Below are 18,339 nucleotides of genomic sequence, written 5' to 3'. Positions count from 1 at the left end.
CAAATTAGGTCTAATCAAGGCATTGTGATCCTTTACAAAACACTTCCCCAGGAGACACACACGGCTAAGAAGATATCTAATTTAATACTGAAGTACCTCATTTGGAATCAACTTCACAACATGTATATCTCACAAAAATTATACAAGTAAAACACTTAAGTTTTCAACTTAAATTATTGCTCGTTTACATATAAACTGGATTTTATGTACCTTACAAAACTTCCTCGTAGCCCACGCTGCTTTAAAGTAACTACAACCACACGAGAGTGGTGAAGCCTGTAGTGATATCTGCTATAGGTGGTACAGGAATCGTTCTCTTCCCGGTTAGGGCGATGGGAACCAGAGGTCACCGTGCTTTAAAGCAGGTATCTTTAGCTCTTTGACGCCGTGCACCAGCTGTGCCTCTGCCGTCGTCAGCTCGCGCAACTCCCGGGAATTCTGCTCTGCAGCCACCGGGGACTTGCAGGGGCTGAAGACCCCACCTGCCCTTCCCCTCCGCCGGAAAAGGAGGTGGGGAGAGGTCAGGAGAGGCAGGTGAAAAATCAGCATTTACCAATTCTTAAGAATTCAATTAAATAGCAATGTAACAAGCTTCTATTTTTGGATTCATGATTTGCATTAAAAAYGTTACTGGAAAACCGAGACATCCCTTATAAGCAGCCCTCTCCTGGGGTAATTTTCATGCGTTYTACAACTTCCACCCCACTCAAAATTGGTCTTCTCCGTAGGTCCACCTTCTCCGACTTGTCGCCAATGACAGATATTCTCTGTTTAGAGGTCTACATGTACCAGACGCTGCTTCCGAAGCCTCCTCCGGGCCTCCTGTGCGCCCCCAAACGCAGGCCTCGAGTTTAAAACRCCAGTTGCCGGATGGAACTGACTCCTTTGCACCAGACTGAGTAGCCAGGGAAAACAAAGCGAAAATACAGAACAAAACAAAACGAGGTCTAAAACTAAACAGGAACAGAACAAGAGCATGGTTGCTTTGTTGTTGCTGCTGTTTTTTTTTTTTTTCCTTAAATACATACATTTAAATACATTCAATCTGACATGGTTTAGGACAACTGCCTGTCAACATTTACTTCGCAGGAGAGATCTAAGTTGCACTAAGGTGAATGCAGCGAACGGGCTGGGCAGGGGCCTGCGCGCGGGCTCCGGCCCGCGGCGGGAGAGGCCGCCCGCTCCGCTCCGCGCGGGCTCCCGCCGGGAAGAGCCGGGCGCTGCCGGCGGCGGCGGCGCCGCGTCGCGCGCTCCCACGCGGCTCTCCAAAGGGGCGGCCAAGGCCGGGGCCGCGCGCCCGGGGAAGGAGCAAGCAGAGCCCTCGGGGTCAGCAGTATTTCTGCAGAGAGAGAAGGGCGGAGAGGGGTGAGCGCGTCCAGCCGGGGCCACGACGCGGGACCGACTCCAAGAGGCCCCTTTCCAAGAGGCCCCTTTCCAGCCACCCAACGTGCTGCTTGAAGCCAGTTTGCAAAGCCAGGGCTCCCCCCGTGCACACCGATCCCCACTCGTCCTCATGGAACCCATGCGTTTGTTGCCCTCCATCCTCAGGTCCTCGTCTCATTCCGCTTATCCTGGATATTATAAAAGCTCTGGATCATCTACCGTTTGTAGGCTCCACAGAGAGGCGGAGCGATACGGCCTGGGAGAGGCTCATCTCAACCCTGGGCTGCCCGACCTTTCTTGGGCAGCATCAGAGCTGTGTCAGCGGCGTGACACTAAAATCTGTCCTACACAGGGTGTAACAGGGSTAAGTCTTGCAAAACAGCTCGGGCTGTTTCAGCTGCTTTTTAATGGTTATTCCAAGTGCGTCCCTGCTGCTGGCATTTGGCTGTCACGGCACAGAGGCCACTGCTTTCACCTCAACCCTCGGCAGCCTCTTCACCTCCAGGACACTTCACTGAGCCCAGTCCTGCCCCTCGGCTTCCTCCTGCCCTTACAACTCTCCTCTCTCACTTCTCTCCTGCCTTTTTCTTTTTTTCTCTTCTCTCTTTTTCCTTTCTTTTCTCTTCTTTTTCACATGCCCCAGGCCTCTCCTTTCTTTCCTCAGTGGTACCCTGTGCCTTCTTCTCCGCTAGTCTGACTCCTATTTTATATGAGGAATTTTTCAGCATGAGGAATGCATTAAGAAACTAATAATTCCTTGGCATGCATCGGCTGAAAGAGGACATACTGCATCTTCTTCTCATCAAAGTGACTGTGAGAAGGTTGCAGAAAAGTTTCTCCATTCACAGAAACCTCCACTGCTTGAGGCACCTCTGATGTGAATCCCTGAGGCACTGAAAAGAACTGTCCTCCAGGGAGTTTAAAATACATGTAAGTGTAAAAAATACAATAAAATACATATTAGACTACATCTTGGTCAGTACTTATTGCCTTTTGCTTGCACTAATCTCAATATATTTGACTTTCTCCTATTATTCAATTTTCATTTTCCTAACAGCAGAAAAACTTTAAATTTATGCTACTGGATTCAGTTTTTGAGTATTTTTTTTTTTGTATTAAATGCCATCTTTCTGATTTCAATGCTACATACAAAGAGAAGAGAGGAAATAACGATGCAAAGGACGTTACAGAGTAACTGCTGCAGAACTAACAGGTTAGATCTGCCCGTTCTCATCATTTTCAGAGCGCTGTTTGCACAGAGCGCGAGACATTTCGGTAACTGAAATAACTGCAGTTTCCCTCAGGGGCTTTCTCAGTCAGATCTTTTTCTTCTGCTGCTGGTAACTATATTACTAGTAATACAATACTGCTAATACAATAGTTTCTAGTAACAGTTAGTAGTGCCTGGCATCCGCAGGTCTTGCTGCGCTCCTTCCTGGAGGCACGGCCGGGAAGGGGGGACGGGAACAAACRGAAACACGGGAAGCTCCATCTCCAGGTGAGGAAGAAGCTCTCCACTGAGAAGGTGCCAGAGCCCTGGCACAGGCTGCCCAGGGAGGCTGTGGAGTCTCCTTCTCTGGAGATCTTCCAAACCCACCTGGATGCCGCCCTGTGCCGCGTGCTCTGGGTGTCCCTACGGGAGCAGGGGTTGGACTAGGTGCTCTCCAGGGTCCCTTCCAGGCCCAGCCTCTCTGGGATGCTGAGAAGTGGCCGCGTTGGGACGCGGCGCAGCGGCCGCTGGATGGGGCCTCCAGCCCGGACCCGGGCACAAAACACCCTCCTCCGCTGCCCAGGGCACCGGCTGTCCGGAGCACCGGGTTAATGTGACACATTCCACCAAATACAGGTTTATCTTCCATAAAAACCTTCCACGGGGCTCAGGGCAAATGAAAATCACCTCATACACCTGGCCAGATGCAAGCAACTCCACAGCTGCTTTCCTTTTATTTCCTGTAATACTGTTACCCTCTGGAACACAATTCATTCCTGACCTGCGCTACCGTGAACTGCTCCATGAGTGGGAGTCATTTTGTGTGCTGATTTGCTCAGCATTACTACCCTCCTCAGAACGAGCCTGGTACAGAAAGCAATAAATAAGGTAATTCATAAAATTGGAGCCCTAGGTATAAATGTCATGAACAGTGGAAAACCACTTAGACAGGACAAACCACCAAATGGGTTAGGCACCTGGAAGTATAAATCATAAGGAACTTAGAGATGTCACCAAAAGATGAATAAAAAATATTTAAAAACGGTGAAGTTATGTTATTTTAAATAAAATTACTAGCACCCTGGGCACTTTTAACTTTGGAAGTAAAAACATACTGCATCCATGCTGGCCCACACTATGCTGATGCTCAGTTCCCTCTTTGTGCCTGAATATGTCACTGCTTACCCGTGTTGCATCTCCGTCCTGCTTTATCATATCCATTCCAGGCAGCTGGTTTGGAAAAAGATTGCCTCCCCTCATAGCAGGATCATTAACCTGTTGGCAACAAGATATTAAGGAAAATGGATTAAAGGTATGCGGGAAAAAAAGGGATGAGAATCAAAAAGGAATGTTTTCAGGCACTCTGGTAACTGCACACACCACCTTCCACCTCTGCAAGGCAGTGGTCACCAGGAGGTGACTGCATTGCTGAGCACCCCTCGTGGGCAGCGTGTTCTGACTCCTCCGGCTCTGCTTCACTGTCAACAACAAAAATGCCACTCCTGATACTACTGCCCTTATGCATCTCTTACAAATGGGTTCGTATATTAGAAGTGATGCCTGCTATGGAGGTCCTAGAAATGTGTAGCTACTTCCCTATCCTCAACGGCCTGCAGGCTTCCTGCCTTTGCAGCTCACCATGCAATTCCTACAAGCCCGACGAGAAAGGCTGGATTATGCTCAGGACTGATGCAGTTCTGATGATGTATCTTTCCCTGCTTGTGAGCAGTGGAAGGAAGACAGGATTAAATGGGAAAACCTGTTCGTTCCTGCACAGTTGCTGCACACAGCCATGGGAAGAACTGAGCCCACGTCCTGCGCACCCAGGGGCTCTGTCGGGCTTCACTGGGTGGCAAAACTGGCCTGCCAAAYTCACAGCATTTCTTGCTTAATCAAAGCATTTATCTTACTATGTAGGAATGGATACGGAATACAAAACATGAGACTTTCAGCAAGACTCTGAGCATTAGCAAACCCAACTTTCCTCAGGAATTTTAAAGGGGAAGAATCCTCCCTCCTTGAGAGYGTCTGTTGCCTCACTATGCGCCCATGCTCCCACACACCAGTCCAGTGGGATAATATTGAGGAACTGCCTCATTTTGCTGGAAGGAAAACGATGATTTCCCTTTCCCCTGCCCTGTGGGAGGCTGCTGGGTGCCAGGGAGCGGGGGATCTGCCGCTGCCCTGCCTTGTTCCAGCTGGAACCACCTGCTGCAGAGAGGGGAGAGCAGCCTTGAACTTCCTTCGTGTCTCTAGCACTCCTGAGGGTCCCGTCGCGGCTGCTATGCAGGGATTTTGCAAGGAGCTGTGAAACCGCATGCACTAGGATGGCTAAAAGGTGGTCTCTCCGATGCTGATGGAGAGGAGAATGAAGCTCGGCAGGAAAACTGGGGAACTGAAGGGTTTTTGCTTCACAACTTTCAACTCGGAAGCAACTAATCGTTCAAAMCCTGAGATCCTCCTAGTGATGCCCTGCACTTCTTAAGGACAAATGGGCACGTTTTTTTAAAACCCTAATCTGGAAACTTAAATAAGAAAAAAAAGGTAGAGAAGCACACTGTTCTGTTTGGTTAGGAGGAGAGCAGAAAGCTTCACAGCCGTCTCCATACGCGTTGGGTTGAGAAAAAAAAACGTTTGAAAAAGGTTTTCTGCTGTTTATCAACACCCATCAGAAGACTTGCTGCAAGARGCAACACATCTACACTGGTTTGTTCAGTGGAGAAAGGAAGGGAAAAACAAAAACCAAAAATGCAAAATCTGAATAAAACTGAATAAACCCCAGATTTTTTACTGAATAAAAAACAGATTTGCAACAGAAAGGGCAGGGGCAGAGTTAGGAGAGCCATGGAAAAGGAGGGGGCTTCAGCAGCAAARGCATCGGTCCCACTCCAGGTGCAGATCCCTTTGCCAGTGACATCGCAAGAGCCCTGACTTGCTTGGTAAGAGATAGAACAAAACAGCAGGTTTGAATTTGTGGGATTAAATTCACCTGGGAAGACTGAGAAGGATGCAACAATCAACACTAACACAAGATGTTTCCGACTGCAACAACAACTTAGTAAGAAAGAAAAGTAAGAAAAATATCAAAAAAAATTTAAGGCAGCTTAGTTTTCCAAAGCTTTTTCTGAAATAAGAGATTTTTTTACAGATGACTTTGTAAGAAGGCAAGTTAAGTGGTGTTATTAGTTATCAAATCCAACTCAAACAAGACGGGACATGTTTTACAACCCTTTTGCAATTAAACTCTGCCTGCTACTGCCAGTAGAGCAGAATTATGTGGAATGTGCCTGGAAAGAAAAGTCTCGTGCGACTCCTCAGCTCCTTGCATCCAACACGCAGAACAGACCTAGTGCTTTTTCAAAATCCTGGTTTTAAGGTGATTCTTAGTGAATGCCAGTGAGTTTTGACCTTGCAAACAGGCAGATTATGAAACATAATGTCTCTCAGGAGACATCTAGACGGTGATTTATTTCATAGACTGAAAAGTCTCTCCTGCCACAAAGGTCTCAAACTGCTTCTCTCACAGAGAAGTAACAGGAAATAACATGTGTCCACGATGCCAAGAAACTAACAGGCGSAAAGCAGGGAATAGCCCAAGGGTGCCACCAACAAGGGGAGGGCAGGGAGAGGAGCAGTTGAGTGTCAGCAATGCGGCGAAGGGGCCGCACAGGAGCCCTGCAGGCCGGTTTTGCCCTTCCTCACAGCAGCTTCCTAAAAAACAGGGCAGCCTCGAGCCCCCTGGGGGGACTTGTAGCGGAGATGACGGCAACGAGACGAGGTCTGAGCCCCGAAGTGCATGAAAAGCTGGTGACACGGTGCAGGGGTGGCAATATCAGGAGGAAAACTGGTTACTGCTAGAGACTGGGGCACAGCTCCTTAGCTAAACAGGCTCAATCTAAGGAAAGCTGCTTAATCCAGACATAAGAGGTAAAGCACTTGGGACCTCCGCACAGCACTGGTGCAATGGCTGTTGCAGCACTGTGTCCAGTCCCCTTGCTCAGACTTCCAGRAGGGTTTTGCAGTAATGAAGGGAGCTTTAAGTAGATCCACAAAAAGGGAACTGAAGGTCTGGCAAACAAATGTTGAGATGGATGCAGAAACTCAATCTAACCAGCTTCCTGGAGGCTAGATGGATGCTGCCTTGAAACAAGACCTAATAGCTCAACAGGAGGGAAAACCAGTGCAACTAGAGTGCCTGGGGAAGAAATTATCTGCAAAGATAACGGGAGTCTTTGAAATAAAAATGTATCTATTCTATAATGTGTATTTCTTAATTCAGTTTCTCGGGGGAAATCATAGTGCAGTATGTGTACCTTTTAAGCATTCAGATGGGCTCTCACCTTCAAGTCCCTTCTCTTTTCTTCTTTGCTTTAGCTAGTGCTTTAATCTATTAAAAATATGCAACAGCATGCACTTAGGAACTAAGTCTGCTATAGTTGGGCTTGGCAACTGGAAAGATCCCAGGAGGTGACGGATTTGGGAGTCTCAGAACCACTTCAAGTGCCCAGTATGCAGCAGCTGTGAAAGACACGTGTGAGCTGGGGCTATATGAGTAAGTGTATTCCCAGGGAAATTAGGAATAATTAGTGTTATGCACATGGCACTGCAGCTTAGGAAATACTGACTCCAACTGGAACAGGTGCAGAAAAGGAAAAGGAATGTGAAGAGATTGAAGCAGCGTGGCTTGTTTAACTCAGAAAAAAAGCAAAAGCAAAAAAGAAAAAAGGAAAAGAAACCCAAACCAGATCATCCCAATAACCCCAAAGCTAAAGAAAACTAATCAAAAAAGTTAATATAAAGCCCTTCTTTAAAATACAGGGAGAGATATTTAAGCTAAAAGATAATATTGTCAGAAATACTGACAGCTGAAATACTTCCAGCTTCTTAAGCTGGGAGACATTTGTTAACAAACCAATTAATACAACCAGCTTTAAACTGCAACCTTATCATCTCAAAGGAGGGTCTTATGACCCTACTGGCCACAACTGCAGGAGATCCTGAGGATTCACAAGGCACTTGATTGGCAATGTCATGGAAACATCCCTAATATAAAGTTGATGTGTTGAATCACAGTGAACTTCAGTTCTGAAACAACCACACAGAGCTGTTAACTAAGAGGACTTTCCTGTCAAATATATACTGATGCATTTGTGAGGTTAATTACGGACTGAAAAGGGGAAAATGTCACTTTCCTGCTTCTGAATACTCTAAGTAACAATCTCAAACAAAAAGGAACAGGCTACATGGCTATGGATTCAGCATTTTATACATATCACACCACAAAAAGTGCATTTTGTGCTTGTGAAGGTGCTAGTCTGATAGTTCTCACAGTCGACTGCCTACTGCCTGGTATACTACAAAAMCAGTGGTGGCAGAAGCACCTTCCGCTCCCTACCCACGCCAGCATATTCCCCTCCTATCTCCAGGGAACTGCCTGGCAGTCAGACCTACCCTCCACCATGGAGAGAATCAGCAGCAACACGGGGGGCCATCARCTGAGCTGCCCAAACTTACCTACCGAGGGCCAGAGCCAGGTCACCAGACACCTTCCAAGGAGAACTTGGTTAAGGAGGATAGGAGTACATAAAGGAGCTAGCYCCAGGGGTACTTGGTTATGATGGGGAATCGGGGTGCCAAGGTGCTCTACCTCATTGGTCACCTCAGCTATGTGAATGCAAAGCCAAAAAGAAAAGTCTTTGTAACATCACAGTTTCTCATGAGATTTGATACAGGAAGYGTAATGGCTTAAAGCAGTAACAGCCCAACTCCCCTGACCTGCAGAGCTCCAAGTCAGAGCAAACCCTCTAGCTGTCATCTCAAGCCCTTCAGTTCTCACCTGCTCAGGACCCATGGAGGACAACCCTGATGTAGGCACAGAGGTCGCTGAGGTCATGCTGATCTGCCCTGTCATCTGGTTCATGTTGTTCATACCACTTGTGTTGGTTGCCATGGACACACTGATGTTCATGTTATTATTGTACATGCTGGTGCTTGCTTGCTGCCCAAAATGTGGTGGGGACTGTTGTGAAAACATGCTACAGCAAGGAATGGAAAAAGCAATGTGTCAGACTTAGAATGCTGAAGCCAGTAAGAAACCACTCTCTTTGTAAAATACTTTAAGCTAGAATTGGTACATTTTGCTCTTTACGCCGACTTAAAGACTGTTTTTCAGCTACGTTACCAASTAAGGAACAGACTTGCAAAATTTAAGGTTCCATGTCTGTGCACAGAAACGCATGCCTTGGTGGGTGACACTATGGCAGAGGGTACAAATCTGCTACGTGCGTGCATAACAGCCAGTTACTTGTCTGAATGTAACTGTACATATATTTAGGAAAGTAACTTTTGGATGGAAAGGAACACAACCCTTTTCCCCCTCCATTATTATCACAGCACAGGACTTCTGAGTTGATACTGTGCCTGGTTTCATAAGCTTCCTTTTGGCCAAAGAGGCTATTTGCACATGTGAATACCAGATTTGCACATACAATTATGGCAAGTGGGCTCACAAATAGAGACATGCAATTGTGCAGAAATTTATTTACTGATTTTAAGCATCATGTTTTAAAAATGTAGCACTCTAAGAAACAACATATAGTCCAAGTTAATTATCCTTCACCCTCCTAAGGCTTCCACAAAGCAATTTAAGGACAACTAACCGTGGAAGAGCTCTGCCCAGATTTTAGTCAAGTGCCTTATGCCTGCTGGAGATTATCTTCCCATTACGCTGAAAATCATGAGAGAGACTTGTACTTCCCCAGGAAGCCCTGCTCCCGCAGCGGGGGGTGCTGCCGGTGGTTAATGCTCAACCTCGGGCTTGTGTCTCTGTTAGGCTACAGCCACGCACTGTCTGCTCTGGTTTTTTCCTTTCGGAGTGCCCTGTGGATAGCAGAATGCAGCCGCACTCTGGGCACAGGAGCAAACTCTGAAAATCCCACAATTCCCTTCGTGCTCTTCCACRTCTTCCCTGGCCACCTAAGCCCCTTTTCAGGGTGTTATCTGGGTGGCTGAAACAGCACACTGCGGATCATTGTGAGCAGCCAGTGGCTTGTGTAAAAGCCTTGGACGTGTCTCTGCGCAGAGCTGCAGCTTGGCAGGCCAAGCACGGGCCTCCCGAGCTGCCCTTGCTGCAGCGTCAGCAGAAGCTGCAACAACAGCAGCTTCGTGGCCTCCTGAGGAGGCTTCAGGAGGACAGTGAGGAAGAGACAGGTACAAGGACGAGGAGGATGAGATAAATGGGCTACTTTAAGGGGAACTGCCCTTGGATCAACCTCATCACTGATGTATTATTTTCGGGGTTAATATTAAACAGGTTTCCACCTGTGGGAAGAACATTTGTCGTTGAGCTGGGATGGTAGGAGCGGCTTGACAACCTCGAGGTGACAGGAGGACTCTATCTGTGCACAGCCCAGCCCCCAGGGACRGTGACAGCTCCAAGACCGGGGTCCCCTGCAGCTCCCTGCTGCCCACCAACACTGTTCAACATGAACTCGGTCGGCGTGGACAGAAGAACTGCTGGGTTTGCACCAACAGGGCCAGCAGTGTCCCCTCAGAAAGGGGCTGCATGCCAGGGGCCCCATGGCCACAAGGCTATCAGAGCAGCAGAGCTACCTGCTGACCCCAAAGAGCTGCAAGCACAAACACATCCCACCAGGCTGCACCCGGGCATGGTAACTTCAGAGCAGCAGAGGATGCAGAGGCTACAGCTGGTGCAGGCCCAGGGAAAGCAGCGTGGCAAGGCAACAACAAAACCATGTGCAGGAGAGATGCATCCACACGAGCAGGGGGAGCTGGAGCTCGCCATGGTTTCTTCGKAAGGGCACGGAGCATTTCACCAGTTACCACGGCTGAAGCACTGCACTGTGTGGATGCAGGTCTTTCAGCTAGGCACTCACTTGGCCTTGCATGAAGGCAGAATTTACACCAATTTGTCAAGCCAAATCGAAAAGAAATCTCTCTTTGGAGCAGGTAGTTAAGAGCAAACAAACAAACACGCGTGACAATAAATGAAGAAGTACAGACCACAAATGACATGTGTTGCTGCGCGTAYGCTCATTCCGGTTTTGTCCTGGATTTACCTGTTTCCACCCATATTCCCTTGCGCCCACCCGTTCATCTCCGTAGAGGACTGATAGGCAGGATTAGCCTGAGACTGCTGGATCATGGGGCTCTGCGTGTGCGCCAGCCGCGGGGACATGAGGGGGCTCTGCGGCGTGGTGGCCCCCGCGAAGCCGCCGTCGGGCTGCTGACTGATACCTGCGGAACCAAGCGACACGGTCAGCGCCGCGGGCCGACACCAGGCCGGGGCTGACACCCGCAGGCCTGTCCCGGGCGGAGCCCGAGGCCTTGGGTCTCCAGGCGGGATCCAGATTAAAAGCAACACAGCATCAACAAACACTACAYGCACCCCGTCCCAAAAGTGCTTAGCTCGGGTGTGCGCCCTAACAGCTGCCCAGGTCCACGGGGACAGACACCAATAAGTGACATTCTGTGTGTGTAAGCTCCATTTAAAACAACAAACAGATAAAACCTTTTGCTTCAGGCTCTAAATCCAATTTTGTATGAAAGTTATGCAAAATGAGCTGTTCGCTACATGATGCCACCTTTTAATGTTAAGGCCAGTTTGTTAATGTTAAGATTCAGCTCTTTCTAAAAGTTCCTACAACCTTAGCATTTACGTTTATGCCATTTTGCGTGAGCATTTTGCAATTCTGTAAAATCAAATATTACCTGGAAGTAAACAACTTAACCTGTAATTTTCGGCAGATTTTAAAATGTCAGTTTTGTGCAAGAGCTGTACAAGTCACTGTGGCCCCAGGTACACAGAAACCAGACACTCTCAACACTGGAGTAAGAAGCAGGTTCTGTGAAAACTATTTCTGTATCTACTGTGTGCACTACTTAAACTCATTTTATGAAATAGAATAGGGAAATCCACATAATTGGCAAAAAATTAATTTGTAAAAAAATTAATTTTTGTAAATAAATCTGTGTACAGAATATTACAATTTAGAAACTGGCGTAAAGGAAAACTGATCAAACAATAGGTGGCAAATTTAGAAGCGGATGAAACAGAATTTGTATTAGCTGTATCAGTCGAACATGGAGATACTGGATGTAACACTGGATGCAATTTTGACATAACAGTTAGSGACAGGCGGCTCTGCAGCAGTTGCTGCCTGCTGCTAAGGGACCGCYGTGCACCTCCAGGGCAAGGCAGCCTGGAGCTCTTGGCACCCAGACCAACGGTGGCAAGGGGAGTAGGAGGCACGGCACCCAACCCGGGGCCTGCGCACAAGGCCTATCCATCCTCCCGCGCTTCCCGCCCTATCCCAGCCCGGGGGGGTGCCTGCCGAGAGGCGCTGGGGGTAAATCCAGTACCGTAGCTGGGAGGAAACGGGAACTGCTGCGCGTTGGGCTGCGGGATGCGCGGGTTGCTCATGGTCGCTGGGATGCCGCCGGCGGCCACCATGCTGGGGGTCATGCTCAGGCCCTGCCCTCGCATCATGAGCGTGCGCTGCTGCACCTGCTGCTGCTGCTGCTGCTGCTGCTGCTGCTGCATCTGCCGCTGCCGCAGGTGCTGGCTGAGGATCTCGCGCTGCCGCTGCGCCAGCATCTGCGCGTTGATGGGGCCCTGCGGGAAAGCGGCGTGTGAGGCCCCCCGCGCCGGCCGCAGGAGGCGCCGCGGGAGGCAGGAGCAGCCCTCGCCCGGCTGCAGCGCCGGCGGCGGGAGCAAAGGGAAACACGGGAAGCTCCTGCTCCACGTGAGGAAGAATCTCTTCACTGWGAGGGTGMCAGAGCCCTGGCACAGGCTGCCCAGGGAGGCTGTGGAGTCTCCTTCTCTGGAGATCTTCCAAACCCGCCTGCATGCCACCTTGTGCTTCAGGTGTCCCTGCTGGAGCAGGGGGTTGGACTAGATCTCTCCAGAGTCCCTTCCAACCTCAGCCACTCTGTGGTTCTGTGACTGGCACCTGCGAGGGCRCTGCAGCTTGTGCAATTCTAGTGCCTGCAGCCACAGGAACCAGAAACAGAGCAGCCCACCAAAAATATCTCGAGGAAATGAAAGATTGTGCAGTTACRCCACGTTCCTAGAAAACAGGCATCTGCCTCACATAAATATGGAAAGACTCTAAAACAACCAAATGCTTTGTTAGCCTTTAGGCCGCTTTAGTTGTTTTAGGAACTGCTTTTTATGATTTTTATATGTGTTCACAATACAGCATTTGTAATCTCTATGTTAAATCTCCATTTAGATTAATATAGGGGAGAAACAGGAAAATAAACGGTTATTTTCTAAAATCATTTCCCTCACCTGAGTTGGCACTCCAGGTCTCAAAGACAGATTCATATTGGAGACACTGCTGATCTGATTCATCAGTGGCTGCCGATTCTAAAGAAAAGAAAAATTGGCCAAAGAGTTGACAGAAAGAAAAACAAAATGGGGGAGATTTTATATACCTAGGTGTATGCATCTTCTTCCAACTCCCCACTAGGTTTGAGGACTTGCTTTTATGGAGTCAGGATTAGTGTATCTCTCTTGCTCAAACCCTGTCCTCATTCACAGAATCCCACTTTTTAAGGAGACAATGCCCAAATAACAACGCTGACACTAAGCTGTTCTCCAAAGAGTCCACTTTAAAATTTTTTTTTTTTTTTTTGGATTTAGGTTTGGACTGTTGAGGACTCTGAACTGGACTTTGAGCTAGACTCTATAATTTTTACAGACTTGTACGTTTTTGTTTAAGAACATAACAGGGAGCAACATTTTAAAATGATCTTCAACCGCAGATCCAGGTGAGAGAAAGGATATAGGTAACAGCCAGGAACAAAGCGCGTAGCTTGCAGAAAGAGGCAAGACAGGAGTAAGAAGAAAGGGCCTGTACAACGACAGGCACTGCTGCGGCCTCTCYGAATTCAGCGTTACTTGAATACTTTAATTGCAAGCATTACATGTGATGTAACAATCATAACTGTAGATTAAKATGAATAAGTACATGAAGGGGGAAYGTAGGGAGGAAGGGGCCAAGCTCTTCTCAGTGGTGGCCAGTGACAGGACAAGGGGCAGTGGGTATGAGCTGCAACACAGGTAGCTCCCTCTCCATGTGAGGAAGAACTTCCCTGTGAGGGTGACAGAGCCCTGGCACAGGCTGCCCAAGGAGGTTGTGGAGTCTCCTTCTCTGGAGATCTTCCAAATCCCCCTGGATGCCGCCCTGTGCCACGTGCTCTGGGTGTCCCTATTCGAACAGGGGTTGGACTGGATCATCTCTAAAGGTCCCTTCTAACCTTAACCATTCTGTGATTCTGTGAATAATGAAAGGCGGAGGAAAAGGAGCACGAGAGGAGAGGCAAGGGGCTGTGCGGCGCGGCCCGGGCGGCCCTACCTGCTGCGCCTGGAGCCTGTGCTGGAGCTGGAGCCGCAGCTGGTTGGGCTGGCTCTGCACGATGCCGGCGGGGCGCAGCGCGGCGCGGGGCTGCACGCGCAGTGCCGCGTAGCCGGGCCGCTGCGCCATGGCGTGGAAGGCGGGCTCCTGCAGGGCTGCGTAGGCGCCCTGCGCCAGCGGCGCCGCCGGCGCGTACGGCTGCGGGAACACGGGCGCCTTCTGCTCCAGGAGCAGGCCGGAGTCGGCGCCGGAGAAGGGCTCTGCATCCGCCGCCTGGCTCTGCGGGAACACGGCGAGTTGGAGGCGCCACTCGCCACAGCGCTCCACACACACACACACACACACATACACCCCAATCACATCCAAATTACATGCCAGGTCGCCCCGGTTTTGCCATTGAATGCTTAAAGGCATCACCAACGAACGAGGGTAGAAGTGTATTTAAGTGTTATTAAACTAAAGAGTGACTTGAAATGAATACGCCTGGAACTACTAAAGAAGCTGAGGTGGATTCCTAAGCTAATTCCTTCAGGGCCTTCTCACACAAACTGATTAGTGGCTAGCTTGCAATAGCGAACACTGTTCTGAACTCTATTCTAAAAATTTCCCTTCCCCTCCACTCACAATAATTGCAGAGCTTATTCCACACAGACCTTGGAAATCAAGTCAATCTGAATTTCAGTGTCCTCATGGAAGCAAACTTCAAATGCCTATAAAATACTGGATGGATAGATACTTTTAAATCCATGCTCTAAAATGTGGCATTTTTCTTATCTGGGAAATACTTTGACAGTTTGCAATGAGATATTTACTGAACAGAAATGTATGGGCCATTTACGTTCAAATAAAACAGTCTACATCCTATTTTGGTGGTGGCATTCCACAAGCCATGCACTATTGTATGAAAGTTTCACATCACAGAATTGAAGGTCACCACTAAATTATCTCCAGCGTAACACTGCACTATGCTGTGTGTTACATCAAGCACTCCGGGTTATCTTTTTCTCATGGACAAACAGGATTTCATTAGCCCTATTTCATAGTTACAGATGGTCTGCAGATCAGAAGACACAGAAGAAGTGTCTAAAATGCACAACTATTTCAGAAGATATTCCCAGGATGCTGATGAAAGAAGCTGGGTAACGAAATGGGTATTCTAGGTGACAAGATCATCTCAGGGTATTTAATCATTAAAGAGGCAAATGTGGCTCTTTCAGAAATATAGTAGAAATACAGTAAATTAAACTTTATGTTTTACTGCTTTAGTTTGCATCCTTTAAGACCAAATAGGGCAAGAAAAACTAAAAAAAAAAAAAAAAAGCTAGGGAAAAAAAAAGATTAAAAGGTAGCAGAACACCTCTGTGTTTCAAGGCCTCACTAAGAGGGAGGCTACATGTTGCAATTTTGCTCACCCAAAAGTTTGCTGCTACCCCTCCACAAGGGTCTCCCTGGCCCAGAGGTGCTCGTGTTCTGCTTTGCTCTTTCCTGTTCCTGCTGCTAACCGTGATCCTACCTTCCACCCACACGCTGAGCTGCGAAGTGGACTCAAACCACAGTCCCTTAACATCACGTTAGCTTGCCAGCAGTGGGTTTTATACTGTACATTCGAGGGCAACTTTAAAACCTCCTCTCCCTTCTGCAACACCCTTTTTACCTCTCTCTGGACAAGGCATCCTTTAAAAGCAGCTCCCAGCAGGCAGGGCAGCACGCAGCGTACCTGGCTAACCAGTTCGGGTATTCCTAGGGCCCTGTCAATCTCCTCGAGACCATCGAAATTCCTCAGGGCCATGTAGAGCTGATCCAGGAGGGCGCCCTCGTCGCTTGGGGACTCCGAGGAAGGATGATTGCACAGCAGCTCATCCGGAGAGCTGCCAAAGGGTTGCCTGTGAGAACACAATACAGAACACAGCCTAAGGAAAGAGATATATATTTTTAAACTAACTCTTACCTTTGAATTATAGAAGTTAAATTAAGAATGCTATCATGGAGCTCAAAACAAGTCCTCCGTATATACAATGTGTCTTTCACACACTTCAGAAATATAAATGAATCAGTCACACATAGARAAATTTCTGCTGCGGTCACAGAGGTGGAGAAATAAAAGAAGATCTTTCTCTCAGTGATGGCATTCTTGAGGGGGACTTCTTATAAGAAGGGCCCTACGACCTAGGAAAGTGGTAGAAGTAGTACTGGGCTAGAAAAAAACTTCCAAATTTTTGGAAGTAAATGGGTATGAATACATAACTTAAAAAAGAAACGTAAAAACCACACGGCAAGTTCTGCATGTTAAGCAACTACAAGTACTTTTAAAAATATATATTTTTAAATATTTTAATATTTCAGTATTTTCAGAAGATATGCTTATTTTTTTTCTCTAAAAAATGTACTTTATTCACAATTTAGCTGTGGAACAGACGCTAAGACTGAGGAGTCATGACGATAACCTGGTTATGAAAACATAAGCATCAGGAATTAGTCATGTAGAAACGACAGCACCAAGCGCCTCATCACTTCTGTTCGGCTGCTTTTCTTTTTTTCAGAAAACAAAGCAAGGAGAAATTTTTTCAACATCTCCAGCTATGCGCAAATTTTGAGAAATGCAAAGGCAACGACACTGAATAATTATCTGCCCAGTTTGCACGGCCAGACAAAATGGCCTTGCTTTTTATGTTAGGTGCAGTTCTTTAGCTGAATAACTCCACATTACAACAGATAGATCTTTCTTCAGGGACACTTTTTTTCCAATTGCTTCCTCTCTGTTTTTCGACTCACKGCACCTCCCATCCAGTACTGGAAAAACATTTCAGCGTAGAAGACCAATTGGTAGTAAAATTTAGAATATTTCAACGTTTCCCCTTTTGACTCATCTTCCTGTATCATCTCTCCAACCCAAGTCTCCTAAATTAAAGCTGCAATTATTTTGGTGGGGCCTCGGATCTTTTCGCCAACTGTAAAATGCTTTKGGCAGTTACAGAGTTATCTAAAGGTATGTCAACCACCAAAACTACCAAATCAAATTGGGGGTTTGGTTACCTGAGACTGAACAAATCTCACCTCAGGGAAGAGGCAGTCTGGCTTTCACTTCATTTTTCCCCCCTAGCCTTACAGAACTCAATTAAAACCCCAAGCAAGGCAGATGTTAATGATATCCTGTATTTCCAATAGCAGGACGTGCCACAGTGAATGCTGTGTTGTAACTACAGAAGCTCCAGTATCTCTCTGCTTTTAATCCTAAGTATTTTCTATGACATGATTGGTAATGGCAAGAACAGCAAAATGAGTCAGGATCACAGCTGCAGTAATGCTTGGGAGATAAAAAACCACACAATACAACTAAGCTGAAGCAGTGGCAGCGTTTACTGTGACACCAAACTTTGAATTCTCCCAACACAGCGACTGTCAAAGAAAGCAATTCTAAGTGTTACTGGACCATGTATTTGAGAGGCAAAAAATACCACAGGCCTGGAATTGCCCTGGGTTTGCTGAGCACTTGGCCCGGGCTGCAGCACTCACCTGTTCTGGGCAGCGAAGCTCGCCTGTTCGATGGGCAGGATGCTGTCCGGCCACGGCGCAGTCTGGTTGGGGGGAGCCTGCTGCTGGCTGTACTGCGGCCCTCCCAGGTTCATCTCCAGCTCGGATGGCCCTGCTCGAGGGGAGAGGAGCACGTGGCATCCGTGAGCAACACCTGCTTTGATGGGAATTCACTGAGTTGTCTACCGTACGGTAAAGGCAAACGAGAACCTGGGGGTTTCTTCATTTMGCGCTTCAAAAGCATCGTGAAATTATTGACAAAAATGCTTTCAGAATGGGAATGAATGTCAAGAGAACTTGGAAAATGGATCAAAACTGTAAGAGAGCAGACAGGAGCCTGCACATGAGAAAGCTAACAGGAAGTTGTTGCAGGACATAAAGCATTAAGCATAGATAAAAGTTGACACTGTAACTAATTTSCTTGTAGTTGTCAATACGTAAGGTACTGACCAAGCACAGTGGGAGAACTCATGGTATTTCCTCCTCCTAAAAACACCCTGAGCTCTGAACAAGAGCAACTTTATATCCGCTTTCTTAGGCCACATTACTATGTGGCTTGAGAAAATTGCTCACATCATCACACGCTTTCAAAATTATGTTTTACACCCACTCCTGCTTGCACAGGAAACACTGAATATCCCATGTTGAGTATCCCAAAGTTCTGAACATCCCRTTCTGGGAGGGGTTTTCCCCCCAACTCTAGAAGGAAGTGATGTTTCCCTGAGTTTTCCCTCCCTCCCTCTGTCTCTTTCGGGGGGCGGTGGGGATGGGGAGCGCGGCGCGGAGCACTTACCCATGCCGACGACCTGCGCGGGCAGCGCCTGGCGCGGGCCG

General features: G+C 47.7%; 1 protein-coding gene across 1 annotated transcript in view; it reads right to left on the bottom strand.

Annotated features, from left to right (window-relative positions):
- Positions 1 to 1,307: 1,307 nt before the first annotated feature.
- Positions 1,308 to 18,339, bottom strand: part of NCOA2 (nuclear receptor coactivator 2) — a 147,145-nt gene continuing 130,113 nt past the window's right edge. Inside the window, exons 14-23 of the mRNA XM_026035600.1 lie at positions 18,299 to 18,326; positions 17,488 to 17,617; positions 15,692 to 15,857; positions 13,975 to 14,253; positions 12,906 to 12,983; positions 11,975 to 12,227; positions 10,672 to 10,849; positions 8,430 to 8,628; positions 3,779 to 3,868; positions 1,308 to 1,339 (exon numbers count right to left, since the gene is read on the bottom strand). Of these exons, the coding sequence (XP_025891385.1) occupies positions 1,328 to 1,339; positions 3,779 to 3,868; positions 8,430 to 8,628; positions 10,672 to 10,849; positions 11,975 to 12,227; positions 12,906 to 12,983; positions 13,975 to 14,253; positions 15,692 to 15,857; positions 17,488 to 17,617; positions 18,299 to 18,326 (1,413 nt within the window). The 3' untranslated portion in view covers positions 1,308 to 1,327. The remainder of the gene's footprint in view (positions 1,340 to 3,778; positions 3,869 to 8,429; positions 8,629 to 10,671; positions 10,850 to 11,974; positions 12,228 to 12,905; positions 12,984 to 13,974; positions 14,254 to 15,691; positions 15,858 to 17,487; positions 17,618 to 18,298; positions 18,327 to 18,339) is intronic.

Source organism: Nothoprocta perdicaria, unplaced genomic scaffold, assembly GCF_003342845.1.
Source record: "Nothoprocta perdicaria isolate Ctin4 unplaced genomic scaffold, notPer1 scaffold_162, whole genome shotgun sequence".
NCBI lineage: Eukaryota > Metazoa > Chordata > Aves > Tinamiformes > Tinamidae > Nothoprocta > Nothoprocta perdicaria.
The sequence above is the reverse complement of the archived record's forward strand: the minus strand, read 5'-3'. Positions and strand labels throughout refer to the sequence as shown.